The sequence below is a fragment of the Rhagoletis pomonella genome, unplaced genomic scaffold (assembly GCF_013731165.1).
Source record: "Rhagoletis pomonella isolate Grant_MI unplaced genomic scaffold, Rhpom_1.0 Rhpom_scaffold_00002, whole genome shotgun sequence".
Classification (NCBI taxonomy): domain Eukaryota; kingdom Metazoa; phylum Arthropoda; class Insecta; order Diptera; family Tephritidae; genus Rhagoletis; species Rhagoletis pomonella.
Genome location: NW_023458556.1, coordinates 58783049 through 58805707, shown reverse-complemented (window position 1 = coordinate 58805707; position 22659 = coordinate 58783049). Strand labels below are relative to the sequence as shown.

The 22659-nt window shown below is 32.8% G+C and overlaps 2 protein-coding genes across 3 annotated transcripts in view; one reads left to right on the top strand and one right to left on the bottom strand.

The window, feature by feature from the left end:
- The window catches only part of LOC118733880, a 69437-nt gene that overhangs the window by 33109 nt on the left and 13669 nt on the right, over positions 1 to 22659 (bottom strand). The gene's annotated exons all lie outside the window — the stretch shown is intronic.
- The window catches only part of LOC118733879 (transforming growth factor beta-1-induced transcript 1 protein), a 42427-nt gene that overhangs the window by 16038 nt on the left and 3730 nt on the right, over positions 1 to 22659 (top strand). For both annotated transcript variants that reach the window (XM_036463503.1, XM_036463504.1), the window contains one exon: positions 10269 to 10487. In XM_036463503.1, the coding sequence (XP_036319396.1) occupies positions 10269 to 10487 (219 nt within the window). The remainder of the gene's footprint in view (positions 1 to 10268; positions 10488 to 22659) is intronic.

The window sequence follows — 22659 nt, the reverse complement described above, 5'->3', positions numbered from 1 at the left end:
GGAGGCTACAAAGCTAAGTCTTTGCCATACGGCCCCGAAAAGGAGTTATGCCTGGAATTGCTAACGGAATGTCCCACAGGCCGTACAACTTAAATTGTTAGCACTGCTGAAATGCTAAAGCCAAGGAAAATATGTGCGGTAAATGACAATAACACCGACGGAAAATTGAGATACGGAACAATTACTGAGTAACTCAGTGTGAGGGCAGGACCAGGATGAATTTGCATAAAAATTGATTAAAGCAAAAATGTTTTGGGTAGGCGTCGGAGCCAATGATAACCATCAGTTACCACCTCTGCATGGTTGTAAGTCATGCAGAGTCCCTACGGCTTGTAGCGCTGTGGCTGTGCCGCTTAAACTCTGTAAGAGTTTTTGGGGGGTGTGCGTCAAGCGGGAGTGTTGAGCACCGGTAATTTATTCAAGTTCGAAAATTGGGTAGGCGCTGTGGCCAATGGCAGCTGTTGTACCACCTCTGTATGCTGAAAGTCATACAGAGCCCCAACAGCTTGTAGCGCTTTGGCTTTTGCTGTTAAAAACCACTCCGGAGGAGTAGTGATGCATCAAGCGAGATTGTTGAGCATGACTTGGGCTGCCAGAAATTAACTAGTTTAGTAGGTTTTGTTCTGCGGCAGTTGAGAAGTGCATAAAAAATGCATACCCAATGAAAAACGAGCGAATTATTTTTAAACACAAGTTCGTGTGTTTATTCGCTGCACTTGGTTTTGGGCGGGAGTGTAATACAAGTGCGTGTGTGTGTTCGCTGTTCTTTGTTTATGCGGGAAATGCATAAGTCGCTTAAACAATTACGGAAGTTCCAGCCGGAAGATCCTGATATAAAATCTGTGGTGCATCAATTGGCGCCGAACAACCTATCAACTAAATGTCGACAAAAAGTCGGATAAAAAAACTGAAGTTGATATCTGATTATTCTCATCGGGTATGGGAGAGGGAAGATGGGCGTTCTCAAAGATTTGCTCCACTGTAGATCACCGAGATTTTCAGATCATTGCAAAATGTTTATTTCTTGATTTTTATTTTTTCGATAATTTTCAACCGTTGTAATGTAGGCGACTACATTCTTATGACTGTTTTAAATCATTTGTGATCTAAAAAATTTAATCTGAAAATAACGGTTATGATATGATCCAAAAAATTTAAATCAAAGTATTGCTCAAAGTGTATAGAAAAAACGTGGTTAGTGGTGCTTACAATCACCCCGTATGACCTAGGTTCGATCATTGGTCAAACCATCATCCCAAAAAAATTATTGAAGAAGGCCGGCAATTGCAAACTTCTAAGTACTATGTTTCTGTCATGAAAAAGCTTCTCATAAAAGCCATTTGCCATTTGGTGGCGGCGTAAATTGTAGGTCTCTCCAATTTGTGTAACAACAAGTCGCAGTCCACAAATTGGAGGAGAAGCTCGGTCAAATACTTAGCAAAAGTGTAAGCGCAATTTTTTTTATTTTTTTAACGTTATTAATGATCTGAGGACATTACGACGCTTACTTTATCTTGTGAATCCCCTAATAGTATACATTAAAGAGTTATGTATCTCCGTTTTATTACGTTATTTTGGCTTTGTATAATAAGGGGGTGTAGTTTAGACCTTCCTAATATAATAACTACCCTGCAGGAATTTTAATTAATTTGAAAGTAATTTATAAACTACTTTATTTTCAATGATAACTAATTGAAATTCTCACTATTTTAGCTGCAACGAACTCATTTATTTAACATGGCAATGTCCTAGAAAGCAGTCGATTTCCTTTTCCTGCATATATTATCAACTACTTTAAAATGAATTTGGTTTAAACAACTTCAAAGTCAATATGTTTCGTTTGTATACGGTTTCGTTCTGCACTTCACAGATGCTTTTTCATACTTCCAATACATAAATTGTTGATTTGCGTAAAAAAAGTATCAAAATTCGAAACATTTACCACTGCATTTGCTTCAAAGTAGTCTTTCAATTAGTTGATTAAAAAAAAAACACTTGCTTCCGTCAGGGTAATGTTCCTTATACACATAAATATCGCCCGTTTGCTGGAAGACACTGTGATTGTATGTAAAAACATTTAATTTTAGTTGTTTACAAAATACATAACGTCGTTTAAAGTACAAAACCACGTATCGTCATTCTGAAAAACCGCTTAACTGACATTTGCTGCCAAAAAATGGATTTGCTCACAAAAGCTCTTGGCTCAATCCTTATGCAATCGTCCTGAAATATACTAGCCAGAAATGCGATAGCTTTATCAAAACGAGCCCTAAACCGCCAAAAAAACGTAAGCGACATTTTTTCAAAATTTTCTTTTTGATGCAGAATTGCATCTAGTAGATGCTCCACGGGCATTTCTGCATCAAAAAGAAAATTTTAGAAAAAATATGTCGCTTGCATTTTTTTGGCGGTCAGGGCACGAAAAAGAGAACCATTTTGAAATATGAGTGTTTTGCATTTTATTGATACCCGGTTTTGTACTTTAAACGACGATAACCACTATTTATTTCTCGAATTGTGAGTTATAAAGTTCTCTCGGTAAACAAGCGAAGTGCAAATGACACACCAATAAGGCAACATTGACAAGCACTCTATAGTTATGCTAATAAAATATTTAGTAAAAAAGATGTCAATGCCAATACATATGTACATATGTATATCAGTTGGATTTGGGTGCTTTTGCTGTTGCACAAGTGAACGAAATTCAGCGGTATTTCTGTCATTTATTACTCAAATTGTTATGGTATATAATATATAATTATAAACAAAGGCATAATTGAAAACATATTCCGGCTATTTAAAAATTTTCTCATTAAGTCATTTCATATTTGCCAAAGTTAGGTATATCATCTGTATATATCCTACTATTTAACTAATCCTACTAATATTATAAGGACCAGTTTCTCAATGTCTGGTTAACACTAACTACAGGTTGAATATGCTTATCGACGTTATCGACTCCCTATTATATGTTATGGAGTCAACCACGATGTTTAACCTGCAGTTAGCGTTAACCAGACATAGAGAAACTGGCCCTAAATGCGAAAGTTTGTGAGTGAACGAGTGTGTGAGTATGTTTGTTGCTCTTCCACGCTAAAACAGTTAGACGTATTTCAATTAAACTCAGCACACGGATAGGTTATAACCGGGATTAACATATAAAATATTGCATTACAAGTTATGCCAAATTTAAAAATCAATTCATTAAACAAATAAATAAAATATTGCAACAAGTGTGTCTGTGAAACGAAAGGGGTTCAATAACGGTTTACATAGAAATAAATTTGAAGAGGGTTGCCACCTGTTAAAAAAGCATTAGTCAATTAGAATAAGAAGTTAAATAAAATATTTTAGTATGGATATCAAAAAAAGAGAGATTTAACCCTTGAATACTAACCTTACGTCGTCGAAACTAAAATTGGTTCATTATCTCATAGATTTCTCCCCGTTTATGTCGCTCTCGCTTACCGCCTTCAGCTACGAAAACCATGTGCATAAATTTTACGTATGGTTAATATTCTAGGGTTAAGAAAACTTGATGCCGAAAATACCTTTAAAGACGGTTCCCACCAATGTAGAAATAAAAAAAACAACTGAATTCACAAATAAAATTAAATATTTTTATATGGGCATCAAACGAAGCGAGGCTTAAGAAAGCTTTATTTCGACAGTCTTTTATAAAAGGTTTACAACCCTTTTAGAAATCCAAATTAAATGTGACCAACCGTACTTGAAAAAGTCCATTTAAAACAACCGCAGAACGGTAATGAAAAAATGCAATATACATACTAGCGTTGCCAGATTTTGAAATGGAGAAAGGAGTACATTTATATTTTCGATAGAAAAAAAGCAGTACATGACATAAAAAGGAGTACAATTTTTTTTTAAATTTTTTGTGCAATTTATTGTTACAAATTACCATTAATTAGGTACAAACAAACAAAGATATCTTAGAAATAAAGCAACAATAAATGTGAAAAATAAATAATTATATGGGTGGCTTTCCAATAGAGTGGACGTGGCACCTTTCCCGACCTTTTTGGAGAGGGCATGAACCGCCATTGACAAAAATGTTACTCCCGACCACCTAGGGCCCCTACGGGACCCTTAGAAAAATTGCCAAAAATCACAATTTTCAATTGCGTCCACAGTATTTTTGCGTAGAATTCGGTTCTCAATGACCGCCCTTATAGGAAAGTTTTCCCAACTAAAAAACTAAAAACTACAAAAGAATTCCCTCTTCCTGAATGTAAGACCATTTTTTAATTTAAGCCTTATAATTAATTTAATATTTTCCTGATTTTTATACCCGAGCGTCCTACCCCTAAGGCTATGCTTACACCTTTTCACTATCACACTTAACTTTGTTTACTAAGTAGTGTTTGCCACAATATGAATGGCAAAGTACAGCGCGCAAAATAATAACTGTCGCACTGGTTTTTTGAAAAATAAAAGGGTTCTTTATAGGGTTTGTGTTTTTTTTGTTAACTTTGTAAATATTTTACTTTAATTTTATTAATTGGTTTTAAAATTTTTATCCTGATTTGCATTTGCCAACTTTGGGAGATAAGTACATGCGGCACAAACCTCTTTTTCAAGTGTATTTTTTCTTAGATTTTGTATAAGAAAAAGAAAAAAAACGGTAAAGGGTTGGTTGAATGCCCCCCTAGTCACCTAATTTCCCCCATTTGGTTACAGAAGAAATGTAATAAAGTAACCGACGAAGACTTGCGCTTTTCTCCCAAAGTGTTTACCGCCGGTAAACCCAAATGAAGGTTAAAATTTAAAAACAAATTAATACAATTGAAGTAAAATCTGTGGATAATTGACAATAAACTACTTTTTCGCAAAATCTATAAAGGCCCCTTTTATTTTTCAAAAAAAAAAAAAAACTGTGCAACAGATATTTTTTTACACCCTGTATATGATAAAATATTAATAGCTGGAAAAAGGAGTACAAAAGAAGTACGAAACTATAAAAGGAGTACATTTCCAGATATTTTATTTTGGGCGTACAAGGGAGTACATTGCAATAAAAAGGAGTACGTTTACTCCCAAAAGCAGTACGTCTGGAAACCCTAATACATACGAGCATATTCACAATGAATAATTAAAAATTTTAAAATCACCATTTCTACCATGATAGAGAAAAATCACCATTCGCAACTTCTGTTGACTATGTAGCTATTGGCAGCGAAATATCATGCAAGTAGAAAAATCACCAATCACTGATATCGTGGCCTAGCTGTAGCAGTCACTATAAGCGATTTTTAAATCACAGTGATAAAATCACCGGTAGCATCACTAGCAACAGAAGTCTCGGAATTTGAGTTAGTTTTTTTACGCGCGCTGTTCAATTTCGGTAAGTCCCATACAAGTTGCATGTACATGATAAATATTTGACAGTAAATTGATACGAAATAGCTGGCCACATTAAGCATAGCGTTGAATCAACCGTTGCCGCGGGTCGGGCAGCGGGCAAAAGCTATACTGCATATACATACATAATAGCTGCTGTATCCGTGAACAAGTTTATCTTAAACCAATTATTATTACCAGCACGTTCATCAAAGGATTCTCGGAATAACTGTTTTAGGAACAAAAGCTATATAAATCACCAATAAAACCGTCAACCTATGAAATATGCGTTAATTTTTAAATAGCCAAATACAAATGATTTACTGTTTAAACAAAGGCGCCCAACTTCCCGTTGCCAGCTTGATTGCTTCGGTGATTTTTCATTATTTTTATTTAGCGGCGGTTCACATGCATAAATACATATGTATCAATGCGTCACCCACAAATGGCCTGCATTTAGCTGGAATTTCGGAAATGGCAGATTTAGCGACGATAAGTTCATCATTTCATAAGTTGTATCAAGGTGTACGTGTTGACTGCAAGTTCATATATACATACATATGTACATATATAATACGAAATTTTTCAGTTTGGAATTATTTTTACCTTCGACTATTTGGACATGCATAATTTGTTTGTTCATTTGCTGATAAAAATTATATCTTTGTTGTGTTATTTCGAGCTGATAACTCTCTAGTTAATTGACGACAAATAACGTCAACACTTTAATGGCGAAGTATGTACATATGTACATACATACATATGTATGTAGGTTACGTGCTTTTTTTTTATTTATTTAATGCCCTTGACAATGAAAATAAGTTCCATTTAAGTGATAACCAAGATAATGAAGAAATTGTATATCAATTTGTTGTATATTTGGATTGGTATTCAGCGCACCGTTTTTTTTTCAAGTAAGAAGTCCAAGTTTTTAAAGTTTGACACGGATTTGGACCACGGTTGCCAACTTTTGCATTCTTGAAACCAGGACATCAATTCCAATGCTGTATTTTTGAAATGTTTATATTTAAAATAAGAAAACAATATGAAATTTCATAGATAAAAGCTTCCATAATACAAAATTTCGATGTTAATACTTTTTGATAATTTAAAACATTAATTAAATTTGAAATAAATATGACACCAAATTTTAAATTATAAATTTCTATATACATACATATCGTCGTCTGGGTAAAAGATTGTCGTAAGCGTCATACGTACGTGCGTAATATACGACAATCTTTTACCCAGGCGACGATATGTATTTGGAAATGCACGGAAATGAAAATTTTCAGGAATTTTTATACATTGAACATATGAATATTTATATAAACTTCGTGAAAAACATAGGAAAATTCAATACATTTTCCTACAAGTTGACATTACTGTATAACTAAGTCCCAATTTGAAGTTGGTAAAAAATTGCGTTGGTTTTTGGCAGTTTCTTCCAAACAAAAAATTGTCGAACATACTGTGTGAACTCGTCTTGTTTAAGCAGCCACGGCTTCAATTCTTTGTTTAAAATCCATTCGTCACTAAAAGTTTTTACTTTATTGTCGATTAAATAGCGTATGTAAAATATACATATGTATATGAATGTATGTACATTAGGCTGGGTAAATTTTGATTTTAATAAATCGCATGGTATTTCCTGATTCTGCTGATAATTCTAAGAGTGAGTATAGAAGAAACCATGGCTCGGAATTGAGTTTCGAGGCAGTGCAGTTTTAAATCACAATTTCACGACATTAGTTATTTAAATTTTTTCTTAAAATTTTTGCATATAAAATATCTGTATTTAAGTTTCTAACATTTTCTTTATTTGTATAAATTATTTGAAAAAGCAAATCGTTACCTAAAGGTGAAAATGTGCCAAGTACATTTTTTGGAGTTGTACAGGAGAGACGAAAAATCGATGTAATTTCACATTATCTGTCATTCTGCATCAAAAACTAAATTTTGAATAAATTGGACTTGGCACGTTTCCACCTTTAGGTAGCGAAATACATCTGTTTTGTGAATTTTTAACTTAAAACATTAACAAACAGTAAAAAGAAACAAAAACTCGATATGGTTTTTGCTGACAGTGCCTCTTCCATACAAAAATGACTTCTTTTCAACACAAAAACTATAAAAATCGACGTTAAATCTTCGCTTATTATTGAACTTTAAAAAATTTAATATGCGACGAAATTTTATACTCAAAATCTTCTAAAAAGTAACTACAATTAAATGATAAAAAAAAATTTTGTTAAAACTTGCCAATATGTGGTGCGCTTATAATTTTGACACGGATTTTGGACGGTAAATATGGTAAATCAATTAAAAATGTTATAACCTAATATATAGGCATTTTGTATCTATTACACTTTGTAAAACCGGCATTAGACGAAAAAATAAAATTTTGAGAACAAGTAGATTTTTCTTTTAAAAATGCGCAGGAGAAACCGAAAATACAATTTGACCACCCTATTGTACATATTTTAAAAGTTCTGATTTTTTTACAACGAGATGTCTAAAATTTGTTCTTCCCAAGAACCGGGACATTTTGCGTCCCGGCATGTGTTGTACCGAGACCGGGACATAGCTCTAAAATGCGGGACAGTCCCGCCGAAAACGGGACAGTTGGCAACCGTGATTTGGACCCATAAAATGGTTATGAAACGGACTGTAACTCTGCGTGCAATGTCTACGAATTTGATATTTTGATAGAGTGGTGGGTAATTCACAGTGGTCCACCAAATCCTTAACTAATGTAGGCCTTAATAATGAATTCCGCCAAATAGGTAGCTTACACAACGAAACAAGTTTGATGTTGGTTTCCAAAGATAAATAAATTACACTAAGCAATGACATTTATGCAATAGTACATAGCTACTGCGCTGAGAATATTTGGATAGAATCGCGGCCTAGTATTTGACCTGTCAAAAGTCAATAATCGACGCTTATTGTTTGCTTTACTCCTGTTTTGGAGTCCAAAAAAAATCTATAAAATAAACCATTAAGTTGAAAGAATATTCATTTTCCGTATTATTGTTCCAGTTTCGCTCTTCAGTGTACATATGCACGCATGTGTAGATATGTGAATTCCATAGTTGGCCAAAAAAAAAATAACAACACTCTGATGTCACACGCGAAGTGTTGCCGACAATTGCAATAAAATTAATAGCGAAGTCGTACACTTGAAATATGTATTACAAAAAAATTAATTACTTCATATAGCGTACGTGGCATACATATTTAAATACATACTCGTACATAACTAATGGCAGCCGCCCATAATAATAGCCCATCGATGGCAGTGTTTCCTAAAAGGCAGACTAATTGACGCATTGACATAATTCGTGCAAAACTTCAATTTCAAACATAAGCAATAAAGTAAACCGAACGGAACAATGTAATGATAGAAAATATTGATTTTCACTAGCAGTAGATACGTATACGAGTACTTATTTAAAAATAAATCAAACAAAACAAGAAAATGAAGAATTTTTGTTACAAAGTTAAAAATAAGTATGATGGAATGCCGTTTTAAATAATATGTATGTATACCATATGTACATATACACATGCGTCACATTTTAATTAATATACATAATTCAATAAATTCATATCGAAAGCCGTGTCATACAATCAGTTGACGTGCTTCTTATACTTAATGCGCTTGGTTGGACGTAGATGGGTCTGTCGGTGGCGTTGTTTTTATGGACATGTCCATTGCCGTTGTAAGGCAATAAAATTTCATTAAAAAAATAAAATAAAAATAAATAAAAAAATATAAATAAAAGCAAAGAATTATCATATTTACATGCTATAATACTTATCTTTCATACCCTCTTTCTACAATTTTCAGTAAAACTTGTTTCTGATATTTGAACCCATTTTCGATTTATCTGTCATTGATTACTAAATGTCATGCTCATACAACACTTCTGGTAAAATTTACTATTGAATTTGAAAATTAGAATTAACACAGACGGCGCATTTAGATCACAGATTCAAATATCACAAACAATTTTTTGTGAGAACTGCCCGCGTTAAGTTTAAAAAAAGTAATTAAATTATATCACCGAAAGTAAAAATTATTATTGAATTTTGACTAAATTGGTCATTTCAGTATAAAAAAAACGACTTGAGTAAAAATTCCTGAAGTGGCCCCCCAAAATTTGCACAAAGTAACGAATATTGCAATAAGTATTTGCATTCCTTAGCTTGAGTATCCACAAATACATCAGTAAAATATTTCGCCAGTTTTCGAGTTTTTCTTTATATAGATATATTTTTCTAAATTTATTATTTATGGACCTTATTTTTGTAACAGTTATTGCGACCACAGTTTTCATGCGATTTTCATGAAACTTTGTGAGTACGTAAAAAAAATTTTTTCTAAAAGACGATAGAAAACTTTTTTAGCAATTTTAAATTTTTCAAACTCCTTTAAAATGTTTTATTTTTTTTAATTTTTTTTAATTTCTCGTTGTGATTTTTATCGCGTTTATGTGTCAAAATGTTCCTTACAATATTTTTTGCTAATATGCTCAAAAAAAAGTTTAAAACAAGTAGCAATACCTGTAAAAATATTTGCGAAACAAATCGTTTTGGTACCCCTTTTGTTTGAAATCTACACTGTTGTAAAATTTTATTTTACTCGTGAAATAATTTTTTTTTTTTAACTTTTGAAAACGGGGGCTACACTGTTAAAAGCATCCTATATATTAATCCAGGTTACAAACTGTCTGTGTGCCAGCCGTTTTGGCGTGAAAGAGCAACAAACATACTCACTCAGTAGCAAACTTTCACATTTATACTCGAATGTATTATAATTTTGTATGAGTACTTTTTTCTTATTGCTTACTACTACTTTTTTAATCATTCGTAAATAACATGGTACTTATATATTTTTCTTCCAGTCGGAATCAGTTTGTCACAAATGCAATGAAATCATCACGAAGCGCATCATTACAGCGCTTGGTAAGACATGGCATCCGGAACATTTTGCATGCAAAGATTGCAATACACCCATCGAGGAGGCCACATTCAATATACAAGATGGCGAACCAGTTTGTTCCAAATGTTTTCTGAAAAACTACTCGGGCACATGTCATGGCTGCAAGCAACCCATATTGGAGGTGAGTACCAAAGAAAAGAGGGATTTTAAATATCGTTACTTTAATAACTATACAAATGCGCTAACTCAATTTCTTTTAAACTTCGGGTTTGTATAAAACTCGTAAGTTTAAAAAACTAAATGCCCAATACAATTTAAAAACAACTACTACATCAGCAAATAAGTTGCAGTGTTTAATAAACAAAGTACTTTCAAAAAATTCGCAACTGAAACACTTTAGTTTTTATAAAGGTTTTTCACCACTCTGTTGAAAGAAAAACAAAAAAGCTAGATAGCGCAGTTCTATATTAAAGTAATGAAATTGTAACTGATCAGATAAAATAGAAGCCACTGTCACTGTCAAAAATTTGAATCCTCTATATATCAAATTTGTGTCCATAAAAAATATACCCACAAAAAATGTTGATTTCGTTGTTTTTCGATCAACTTCAGAGAACTTTTCACTCCATCATGTCAGAGATTTTCAGATGAACTCATAGCCCAAAGCACATGCCAAAAGTCAATTTTTTCCAAGAAAGCCAAGACCGTCATCATTTATGCAAAACAATGGATTTAGCAACTAATTTTTCATATTTGCTTTGATTCCGAGTAGAAAAGAAGTGGTGTTATTGGGAGAAACGTTGTTTAGGCACAACCAAGCAAAAACTAAAATTTTCTCAACATTTAAAATTGTCTCGTTAGATAAAACAACTAACGTTTTTTTTAAATTTCATCATAGAATTATTAAGCTTAATAAGGTGAATGAATATGTTTAGTCTAAAGGCCTGTCTGCAATTCTTAAGAAAAATCCCAAGAAATATATTTTATTATTTCTATTTCTTGAAAAAGTACTTTGCTGTTTGCTGTAAATTTTCTTGAATAAATAAATATACCAGCATTTTTCCTTGAGACGTGCATACTGATTTAAAAAATTTTGATAGAAGGAAATTCTTTTCCATTTCTTGTGGATCATTTTATATGAATGTTTCTCGAGAGCTGCAGACTGCCCAAAACAGATAACTGAACTTCAGAAAAATTGCGAAGATATCGGCAAAAAAATTTCCATGAACGCCCTATTTCAGAATTCGGTTCAAAAATACCCTATCTCAACTGAAAATATGTTGAGATAGGACGTTTCTGAATCGGAAGCTGAAACAGGGCGTTCGTTAACCAAATTATGAAATAGGGCATCCTTGAGAAGTTTTCTGAGAAAGGGCGTTTTTTAACTGGCTGCCGAGTTAGGTCGATATTCCATTCAGCCGTCGGTATGTGCGTTTCCCTCTGACTTTTTGTATACCAATTGATCTAACTTTGCTTGCGTTTTTCCACATAATTGTAATTGAAATCATTTTCTATATTATTAAACGTACGATATAATGAATTTCTTAAAGTTTAGAAAATATTTTTAATGTTCTTGCGCCAAGGAATCCATTTCGACGATCACACAAGAACCCAAAAACACACTTATTATTTTATTAGAAGGTCCTTACAAGCCAAAAAGAAAAAAATTAAAACCTAATATTTTTGAAGGTAATTTTTAATGTCCAGCTAATTGGCGGCCGCTGTGGTGTAGAGGTAAGCAGTGCGCACTTTCACTCCGTAGGGCCTGGGTTCAAGCCCTGGTCAAAGCAACATAGCAAAACAATTTAGAAAAAAAGGGTTTTTCTTAACAGCGGTCGCCCTCGGCAGGCAATGGCAAACCTCCGAGTGTATTTTTGCCATGAAAACAGCTTCTCGGCGTAAAACTGTAGTTCCCTTCCCTTTGTGTGACAACATACCGTTATAATCAAACTGCTAATGCAGCGCTATGTTTGTGCTTTTATAAATTGTTCTCGAAATTTCACAGCAAAACGGCAGCGAAAGCATTTGTTTGTTTCTGAATTGCTGTTGCTTTGCTTCCGATATCATACATGCCGAAGTCAAAGCACAGCAAAAGCAAATTAAATAAAAAAAATACAGCACTTTCAAACCCTGGTATGTATTTATTACTGCACTTAAAAAAAAAAATTCCTTAATCAGTGTAAACTTGGCTACACTTTCTCACACAGTGGCGTCAGTTGCTTTTGGATTTGCGTTTTATGTTCACCTTTTAACCTCAATTACCTCAACGAAGATGAGTGTGTATAAAATTCTTCTTGGCGATTTTATGGCGAACTAATTGCGGAAAAGCACAAGTACTAAATGAAAAAATACTACAAGTTAATTTGTTTTTAAAAAGTTGAACTTAAATAAATGCTAACAATGCACGTTTCCGAGATTCAGCGATTAGATCACTCAATTAAGTTCATTAAATAGAGTGGCTCATACAAACATAGTATGTACACACTTGTTTCGAGAAGCTTAAGTCAGCGTCCACTCTATATTATTTTCAAATTTTAAAAAGCATTCATGGTCAATTTATAGCTGATTTTTATATATTTGCTTGAGCCTAATTTATTAACTTGGGACGCTTTATATTTAGATGATTTTACTACATTATTAACATTAATGAATATAATAAACATCAAAAATATACATAAAACCATACTCAAAGCTCATTTTGGATATTTTTTTTGCGTTTGCTTTGTTAGTAATATATGGGCACAAAATTGTGCCCCAAAAATGATACAAATTGATTTTCATATACATATCTCAGAAAAAACTAACTACTTCGTGTGGTTGATATACTCTACTTCTGAGTTTTATTGAGAAAAAAATCACACGCATCAAGAAAAAAAACACGAAAGCTTTAAAACCTACGCTACATACTTGTACGAAATTTTAAGCTTGTTCCTACACCTTTTTCATGTTAAACACTTGAGAAGAAAGTAGAGTGTTAACGATGACTTCGAAAGTCAAAAAGCCAATCTAACAAACAACATGGGTACTCATAAAAACTAAACAACCATGTCGCGCATCCGCACAAGTGTCATCATCAGCACAAAGTCATTTAATCATACGAATACTTTTGAATTTGGTAAATGAAACACCCAAACAAATCATAAAAAATGTGAATATGTATATGAAAATTAAATAAAACATTTAACAAACAAACAAAGAAAACACGCAAACACACTTGTATACATTCATAGTTATGTATGTACTCATATACAGTGGTGGCTACAATCAGCGCACGCAGATTGGGAAATATAAGTTGAAATTTGGATGTCTCACCTATTTAGAGAAGGGCGCTATCAGACCCATGGCAGTAATTATAAAATAGCCGGGATGGGCGGTATCGGGATGGTTTTTAAAAATCCGCAACTTCCAAAGTTCTGAAAGTCTTCGGAAAAAAAGCTATATAAAATAAGCTTTTTATATATATATCTTTGGTGCATCTTAGCACCAGCTGGGAAAAAGAAGCTAAAGAGGTTGGTCTAGCGGTGAATGGGAACAAGGCAAAGTAACTCCTGGCAACACACAAAGAGTCCACACGTTTTGGAACACTCGTCACCGTTGGTAGCTATAACTTTGAAGTAGTGAAGGAGTTTATCTACCTAGGATCCAGCATAATCACCGGCAAAAATGTCAGTATGGCATAAAGCGAAGCATAACTCTTGCCTGCAGGTGCTACTTTGGGCTCAGTAGGAAATTGAAAAGCAGAGACCTCTCTCGACGAACTAAAATCACGCTCTACGAATTTCTCATCATGCCCGTCCTTTTGTATGGCGAAGAGACATGGACGAAGTTGCAAGGTGCAAGTGGAGAAGAAGTCGGGATGAGAAACTGCCGCCAATTCGCAAATGAGAGGCAATTGACGTAGTTTTCTGGTCCCGGCCCAAGCCCACAAACAGTGTAGTGTCAAATAAGATGATAATAAAGAAGGAAATACATGCTTGTAGCACCAAATGCATTAAAATGGCCACTATGCTTATGAAGTAGCCATCACTGTAAGTTTATAAAAATTTAAAATCAAAGATAAAAAAATAATAATTGAGTAGATTTAATAAAAATATACACAAATACATATAAACATGTGTACATAAGCCAATTGTTTATACACATTCAAGTAAAGATACGAAAGACAAACTGTCTGACGCAACCCAATGAAAGAAGACAAATAAAACAAACAAATACAACCAACCTTAACCAAACAGCAAAGAAACTTGATTATGAAGTTATGCGATTAATAAGATTTGGAATGCTCTCAAGCGGAATGACAGCAGAGAAAAGATTTGAATGAAGCTGAAGTGAAGCTTAAGTGACAATAAAGGCACACAATAAATTGAAATTGAAAGTTATGTATGGAGTGCTGGGAAGGGCAAACAGGATTTGGCTGGACAGTAGAAAATTAGAAAATTTAACTAGAAACAAATTTTTAAAAATTTCCAAGGAGTAACTATAAAAAACTTTAATAATTTTTAGTATTTAAATATACACACATGCATACCTACGTACTTACATAAATACTTCTCTTTATTTTAAATCTATTTTTAACTCACTACTCCAATAGATTAGTTTTACGTGGGAAGCACCTAATTTTCATTAACTTTGCAAACACTTAAATATGTATATATGTATGTGTGTATGTCCATACAAATTTTAGAATCTTATAACGAATTTGGAACCAAGTATAAATACGTAAGCCTTTACAGCTGCTTTAAATGCAAATTATAAAATAATGAGGTTCTTGTAAGATTTTTTTAATTCTCTTTTTAACGTAGACTTAAAAAAAACTAGTCTTTTCTAATTTGTGCAATTATTCATTCAATGAGTGGGTAGTGTTGATGCTGGTGACCTTTACATTAGAATCATAAAATTTAAGAAATAATATTCAGTAATTAAAAGCAATGTTTATGTACATAGTACGTTTATTCATATGTATATACCCCGTGTCATAATTATAGGAGCACCACATACATATAGGCAAGTTAAAAATTTTGTGGCGTTTTCAATTATTTACGTTGAAATTGGCGCAATTTAACTTGTTAAATAAAAAAAGAGCTTTTTGTAAAACACATTCGTCCACATTGAACATTTGCAATTAACTTTCACGTTTGCTTGATTTAAAAAAGGATAAAAACAAAAAATATTCAAAACCAAGTTTCTGTGCTTCAATTTGTGTTGTGCGAATGTCTGCTTCGTGATATTAACGCATACGGATTACTAAGAGATTTCAAAATGCTTAGTTCGCTATTAATCTCTGCGTACGATGAGACCTCATGGGAAATAACTAATTACCGCCTGGCCTCTTTTTTGGCGGGCAGACTTGCATACAATTTTGATTTTTGTTTGATAGTTTTTAATTTTTAATATTTTTGAGATCATAAATTTTTAAACGTTGGCGTATCAAATGAAAGCTTTTGGCTCTTTCCGATTTGCTGAAGTAGAAAGCTTTCTGATACAACTCTGCGCTAAATTGGTTTTCAAACTAGTTAAATAGTTTAACTGGTTCAATTTTCCAAAAACAAATGTTTATAAACACGTTTTGTTTATTTAACTGGTTCAAACCCATTTAACATATTCAACTCGTCAATTTGATCGTAGTATTATAAGCTATCGAGAATCCACTGTACTATATACCTCATGCATTGCATAGAACAGCAAGTGAAACAATGACTCACGTCAACAAAACAATAAAGAATTTACAATTGTGAGTACGTAGTATGTAAATAAAAATGTAAAAAAAGTATACAAATATTTTGCGCTTTTAATAAGTTAAGCTTGAAATTAGAATTTATTATTGAGGCAAAGCCAAACAGCAGTCAAGAGCGTGGAGAATGCTACGAATTTCCAAATACATATGTTTATATGTATGTACATACATTAGGGTGGTAAAAAATAAAAGTAAAGTCGGAATTTTAATGCTCTCACCCCCTAGAATTGTTCTATAACGAAAAAGAGTATATCCCAATTTTTTTGTTTTTATTTTGAAATCAAAAAATATTTAGAGGGCCCTGAAAGCGCGCAAAGTTTTCCATGTTTGTTATTTTATTTGGGAAAAAACAATTTTTCGTAAAAATGGTATAGAATTCTTGAAAATCAATATTTTTCGATCGGCTCTGGTTCTCCTCAGGAGACTTTCAGTTATAATACCCAATTGTTTATTTAACCATTTTTTAATACTAACGATATTTTTTTTTTGGTGCCCCCATTGCATTATTTTGGGGTTTTTGGCGGACCTATAAATTATAGTTACTATGAAAAAGTGTTTAAGTAAACAATTGTTGATTAACTCAGGACCAGGAAAAATTTATTCAAGCAAAAATAACCATCAGTTACCACCTCTGCATGGTTGTAGTCATGCAGAGTCTCTACGGCTTCTAGCGCTTTTGCTTTACCGTTTAAAAACTCTGGAAGAGTTCGGCGAAGTTTGCTGTTCGTCGGTATTGTATTTGAAGCACAATGGTAACTCTTGTACCACTCTTGTGATGCATCAAGCGGGAGTGTTGAGCATGAGGGTTTGTTCTGCGGCAGTTGAGAAGTGCATGTGCCTAAAAAATTTCTTACATGAAATATGTATACATATATGTAAATACAAACGTGTTTTATATCGGGTTTGGTACCAGTTGCTTGGGGTTAAAGCATTCCTTTAGCCACTACGTGTTATAAGTCGCCTAAACAATTGAGTATTATTATTGGGAATCTTCTGCAGAAAATATTTAGGGTATTCACAAGATGCCGTAAGCGTCGTAATGTCTTAAAGTCGTAAATTTTTCCTATGTGAAATGACGGTTAAAACGGGTTAAAGGGATTTTTAGGGTATAATAAAAGCTATTTATATATAGGGGATTCACAATTCGTGCTAGGCGTCGCAATGTCTTAAAGTCTTAAAATTGTTCAATAGCGTTGGGTATACGAAGTGCCAATAATATATTTCCTACTCGTTTAAAAATATTCGGATTCTGTTGCAAAACACCTAGAAAGGTATTCGCCGTTATTTTACGTTCAAAAACTTTGATAATTTAACACATTACCACGCTTAACACGTCTTTTGAATCCCCCAATATTTTCTATCGGCTTAGCAACATTTTGGTTTGATTAAAAGTGCTCTAAAAGCATTTTAACCGTTATTTTACATTGAAAAATTTTACGACTTCTTTAACGTAGAGAATAGACCTGTTACAATGATTTTTAGGTGAAAAATAAGAATATTAAAAATTTTTGGGCATAGCCGCACCCACTTACGATTACGTGTGTATTTCTTGGTAACCGCGCCAGCAATTTCTCCCAAACTTAACACAGTTGTTGGCCTCGGCAAGACATACCAAACGGCTGAAAATTTGTATAATGGGATAATAACCACGTCCACATTCCATATAACGGTAATTTAGAGAAATACGAAATCCTCGATAAATTAGTGAATATAGATTAAAAATTTACAGTATCGGTCATATCTATAGCACGCCATTTCCAAGTGATATAGTGTGCCCGTTATGTTCATTTACTTATTTTTAAGAATTTTCAATTAAAATTTAGTTCATTCTCAGAAAAACCCCATATATACCCAAGTTCAATTCAATTTGTAGAAAACTACAAAAAAGGGTAACAAATTTGCACCTAAATTTGAAACTTTTTTCCCGGAAGTGTTAGAATTTTTTTGAGTACACAATTTTTTAGCCCCTGCAATTTTAGTCCGATAATGTGCAAATTTCAAGTAGCTACGAATTACCGTTAATTTTCTAGATTTTTTTTTTGTCGCATTGGCTTCCATATAATGAATAAACTCAATTTATTTGTATATGGAAGAAAACCGCAACACCTTTGGCAAAAAAAATTCTAAAAAATCAACGGTAACTTTTAGCGAAAAAAGTTTGAAATTTAGGTGAAAGTTTGTTGCACTTTTTTGTAGTTTTCTACAAATTTTTAAACTTGGGTTTGTATGGGTTTTGTTAGAGAAAGAACTGTATTTTAATTGAAAATTCTTAAAAATAAATAAATAAACATAAGTGGCACACAATATCACTTTGAAATGGCGTGCTATAGATATGACCGATACTGTACGTTTGCAATAACGCTTTAGCAAAAAATACGTTATAACAAAATTTTGGGAAATGGGCGTGGCACCGCCCACTTATGATCACGTATGTGTACCAAACTCGGCATAATTATTGTTGAAATCGGACTAAAACTTTTCATATAACGGCAAATTTAAGGCTTGAAACTTCGATGTATCAAAATTTACGGAAGCTAATCTACTCAAAATTTATACTCATTATTATGGAATTTTAGAAAATGGAAACAAAAAAATGGGACCACCACTATATAGGTTTATGTATCTCATTAAGTCTAACTGAGCATCCTATAGAAATTTTAAATACAGGGGTGAATCCATTCTGCTTACCCTGTAAAGGTGTACTTAATGTTTGGCTTCGCTCGAACTTAGACTTTTTCACTTGTTGGATTTCAAAATAAAAAGTAGGGGTATATTTTTTCGGTATAAAACAATCCTAGGGGTATAGAGTATAAAAATTTTTGAACAACTCAAATTTTATTTCTTGACTAGGAAAATAATTTTTTGAAGTGTAAACTAGTTGCTTATTTCAAAGCGATAAAATCAATGTTGATTTTTGCAAAGCCGAGTGGGTTGAGGTTTAGGTCCCCACATTTGTGTGACAGAATTGGGGTCCAAATATTTGGGATAAATTATAATTTAGGGCTGGGACAGATATTAATTTAGAGCTGGATATATGTGACAATGCCTCCAAAAATCAAGTTTTTTATGTTAAAATTATGTTTATAAAGATATTTTTTTCTTGAAAATCACCTCACACCTTTTAAGTCTAAAAAACCATTTTTTAAAACCATTTTTCTTTTAAAAAAAAATACATGTTTTGATGTACATATACTTAAATTGGTCCAGCTCACATAGATTTACATATTTTCCGAAGTATTTCCGATCGAAAAACTTTGCCAATGTGTGTTTTTTTTTTGGTATGCAGAGTGATGCACCCTAATAACCATACATACACATGCGCTACACCACGCATTGACTACTCATGGGGTATGACGCGGTTGCGGTTCGCACAAACTCCTCTCCACGTCTACCCACAGCGTTAACCCATCAGCCTCCACCGCATTTGTCACCTAAATACATACATATGTGTGTATGTATTCCGCTTTGATTTCAAAACAACCGAACCAGGGACGGCATCTTCAATATCAAATTCTTTATAGAAATACGGATTTCGTTTAGTTTTGCGACTGCGGTTTGCATGTGTCATCAATGCTGAGCGCGCAATCATCCAAATATTTGAAATAGAATAAGTGGCAGAAACGGAAAAAAAATTAAATAAATATATAAAAAGGAATGTAAAGTGTCATTTACGGCATAGGCTGCATACAATAAAATAAATTTCGCCGATATGTATGTACATACAGTCAATCAACAAAGTTTAGGTACGGCGAGGGGTTTTGCAATACGGGATACTGTCTTTTAATTATGCTATTTTTTGCAAATTTCTTATCTCTCTATTATTAATTCTACAATATAAACCCCAAAAATCCGAGCTCCAAACCTTGTGCAGAATTAAAGAAAATTCTGCAAATTTTTATTAAATTATTGCACTTTTCAATAATTACACCCCTTTAAAAAAAGTTGAGTATGCAGTTTTTTAGCCCATTCAATTCTAGTATAACAAAGCGCAAGTCTGAGCTAACTAGGACTTACTAATGATTTTTGGCAAATTTTTTAGTTGAAGGTGTCGTTCATTTTCTCTATATAAAATGTGCTAAAAAACTGCATATTTAGTTTTTTTCTAAAGACTAATTTAAAAGTGTAATATTATCATGAACATTTGCAGAATTTTCTTTTTGGTGCTCGGTCCTTTGGGGTCGTGACCGTAAAATTAACGATATTTTTATAAAAAAATTTGCGAAAAAAAAAATTAAGAAACACTTGCCCGTATTGCAAAAAAATGGCTGTACCTAAACTTTATTGATTGACTGTACATACATACATACATACACACATATGTATATGTAAATATGCCAATGCATGGTGTTCACCATGTGTATATGTATGTATAAATATTTTTGAAAACACATACTTATGTATGTACATTCATTTCTATATTTACTGATTCCTCGCCTCGACTCACTACAATGACCACATGGTAAACACCAAGCACGCGCGCATGCGCCGCAGGCACTGAATGTCTGAACTGGCCTGGTGATTGATGTGTAGGCGGAAGATTCTGTTATTTTACGTGGGCGCTGTTCCAGTGTGACCACTTTGTGAGTAATTCCTCAAGACGTGAGGAATTTCGGGCGCGCTTGAGTATTTTTTGAGGATTTTTATTTTGAGGAATTTTCTCTCGATATATTTGCAGATAATAAACGCAACCATGTTTCACACAACAGAGTTGTTAAATCGTTAAACAAATTTTGATTTTTTTTCCAATTACCCTTAAACGGCTTGTCAAAGCTTCAAAAACCTCCATACCCAACATAGATAGCTTTAAGCAATGGGATATTTCGCTTGGTTTGTCAAGCCGCTTCTGTGGTGTATTTCGATTTTAAGCACATCTGCATTGCCTGCTAAAAATTTAAAATGTTATCGATAACGTTGTTCATTCCATCATTATATTTTCAACTTATTTTGTACTTGGAAAATCTCGATAACGAATGGAGAGAACACGCATTGTTCGATCATAAGAATATTCATATTGATTCTTCATTAGATCCAGAAAATTATAGGAAAAAAGTTCTTGTATTAAAAGATTCTTCAGGTTCTTATAAGTTTCCCAATTAAAAAAAATTATATCTGCATTACTATTATAGTAATTTAAAAATGTGTAGGACTGACTTGAGGACCAGATTGAGCACTGGTATAGTTGCAGCAATATTATATAGTACAAAGCAAGGCATAAAAAATAACGGTGCTACTTTGTTTGAGCCGCAAGAACAAATGTACCAATTAAATTTGAAAATGTAATTAATTTTTATACTAAGTACCTGTAAATATCTGTAATAAGAAAATTTTGAGCAATTTGTTCGGATTTTTCATTTGTTTTTGAAGAATTTGGTAATTTTTTGTGGCAACACTGCTCTGTTCTCACCTTTAACTCGCACGAACAGGAAAAAAAATGAAAATACATACTATAGAAAAAGATTGAACCGCCAGCTGTTCATTTATGGGATTCTCGTTTACCTACAATCGATGATGTAACAAATTTACACAAACAAAATATTTAAGGAAATTACTTAAAATAATTAAATTAAGCTAAAAAACAAAAATTTGGATATTGCGAAAAAAGAACGTTAGCGCTCTAACCTGTCGGCTACTGCGATGGTTGCAGCAGCGTGAGCCAGGGACCGTATCAGTTACAACTTTTATTAAAAAAATCGCTTTTTAACAATTGTTTTCTGACTTTTATTTAATTACTCCTTAAATACCAGTTATTTGATTTTTAATTTATAAATTAAAAATAACAATTATATTTGATTTTTACCTAAATAATCTGCAAATAACAATTATTTTTGATTTTTAAATTATATGTGTTAGCTAACAGCTATTGAAGACTTTAATTTATAAAAGTCATAAATAAAAAGTCAGTCAGTGACTTTTACCTTTAAAAGTCATCAATATAAATCAGTCACTGATTTTTTGTTTTTTAAAACATACTTATAAAAGTCATTTGTATAAGTCGTAGTAAAATTTTGTTCTCCAACACCTTCTTAACTGCGAAAAATGATAATGACTTTTATACGTATGACTTAAAAAAAACTCGGTGACTGATTTATATTGATGACATTTAAAAGTAAAAGTCACTGACTGATTTTTACTGATCACTTTTATAAATCTTCAATAACTGTTATCCAAGACATATAATATAAATATCATAAATAACTGTTATTAACCTGATTATATGAAAATCAAAAATAATTGTTTGGTGAATTGGTGAAAAAATAAATCGATTGGTATATCTCGCTTAATTGCAGAACATTTTCTTTATAGAGAAATTTTCAATGATAGTTTTCAACAAGAACTGTTATGTTCGGTCCCTGGCGTGACCAAATTGAAAGTTTTTTTTTTGTAACTGGCGATGCGTAATAGCCAGACTACGTAGTGATAGAACGATACGAGTACCGAGAACAGAATATCGATACTTTTCATGAGTACTGAGTAGTATCGAAAACTCGAAACTTTTTCACAAGTAGTGAATGCCGAAAAGTATCGACGAGTTCAGAACTTTTTTAAGTAATATTTTTTTATAAATTACTCAATTTTTTTATAAATACTCTGCATATAGTGGCAAACTTTCGAATATTAA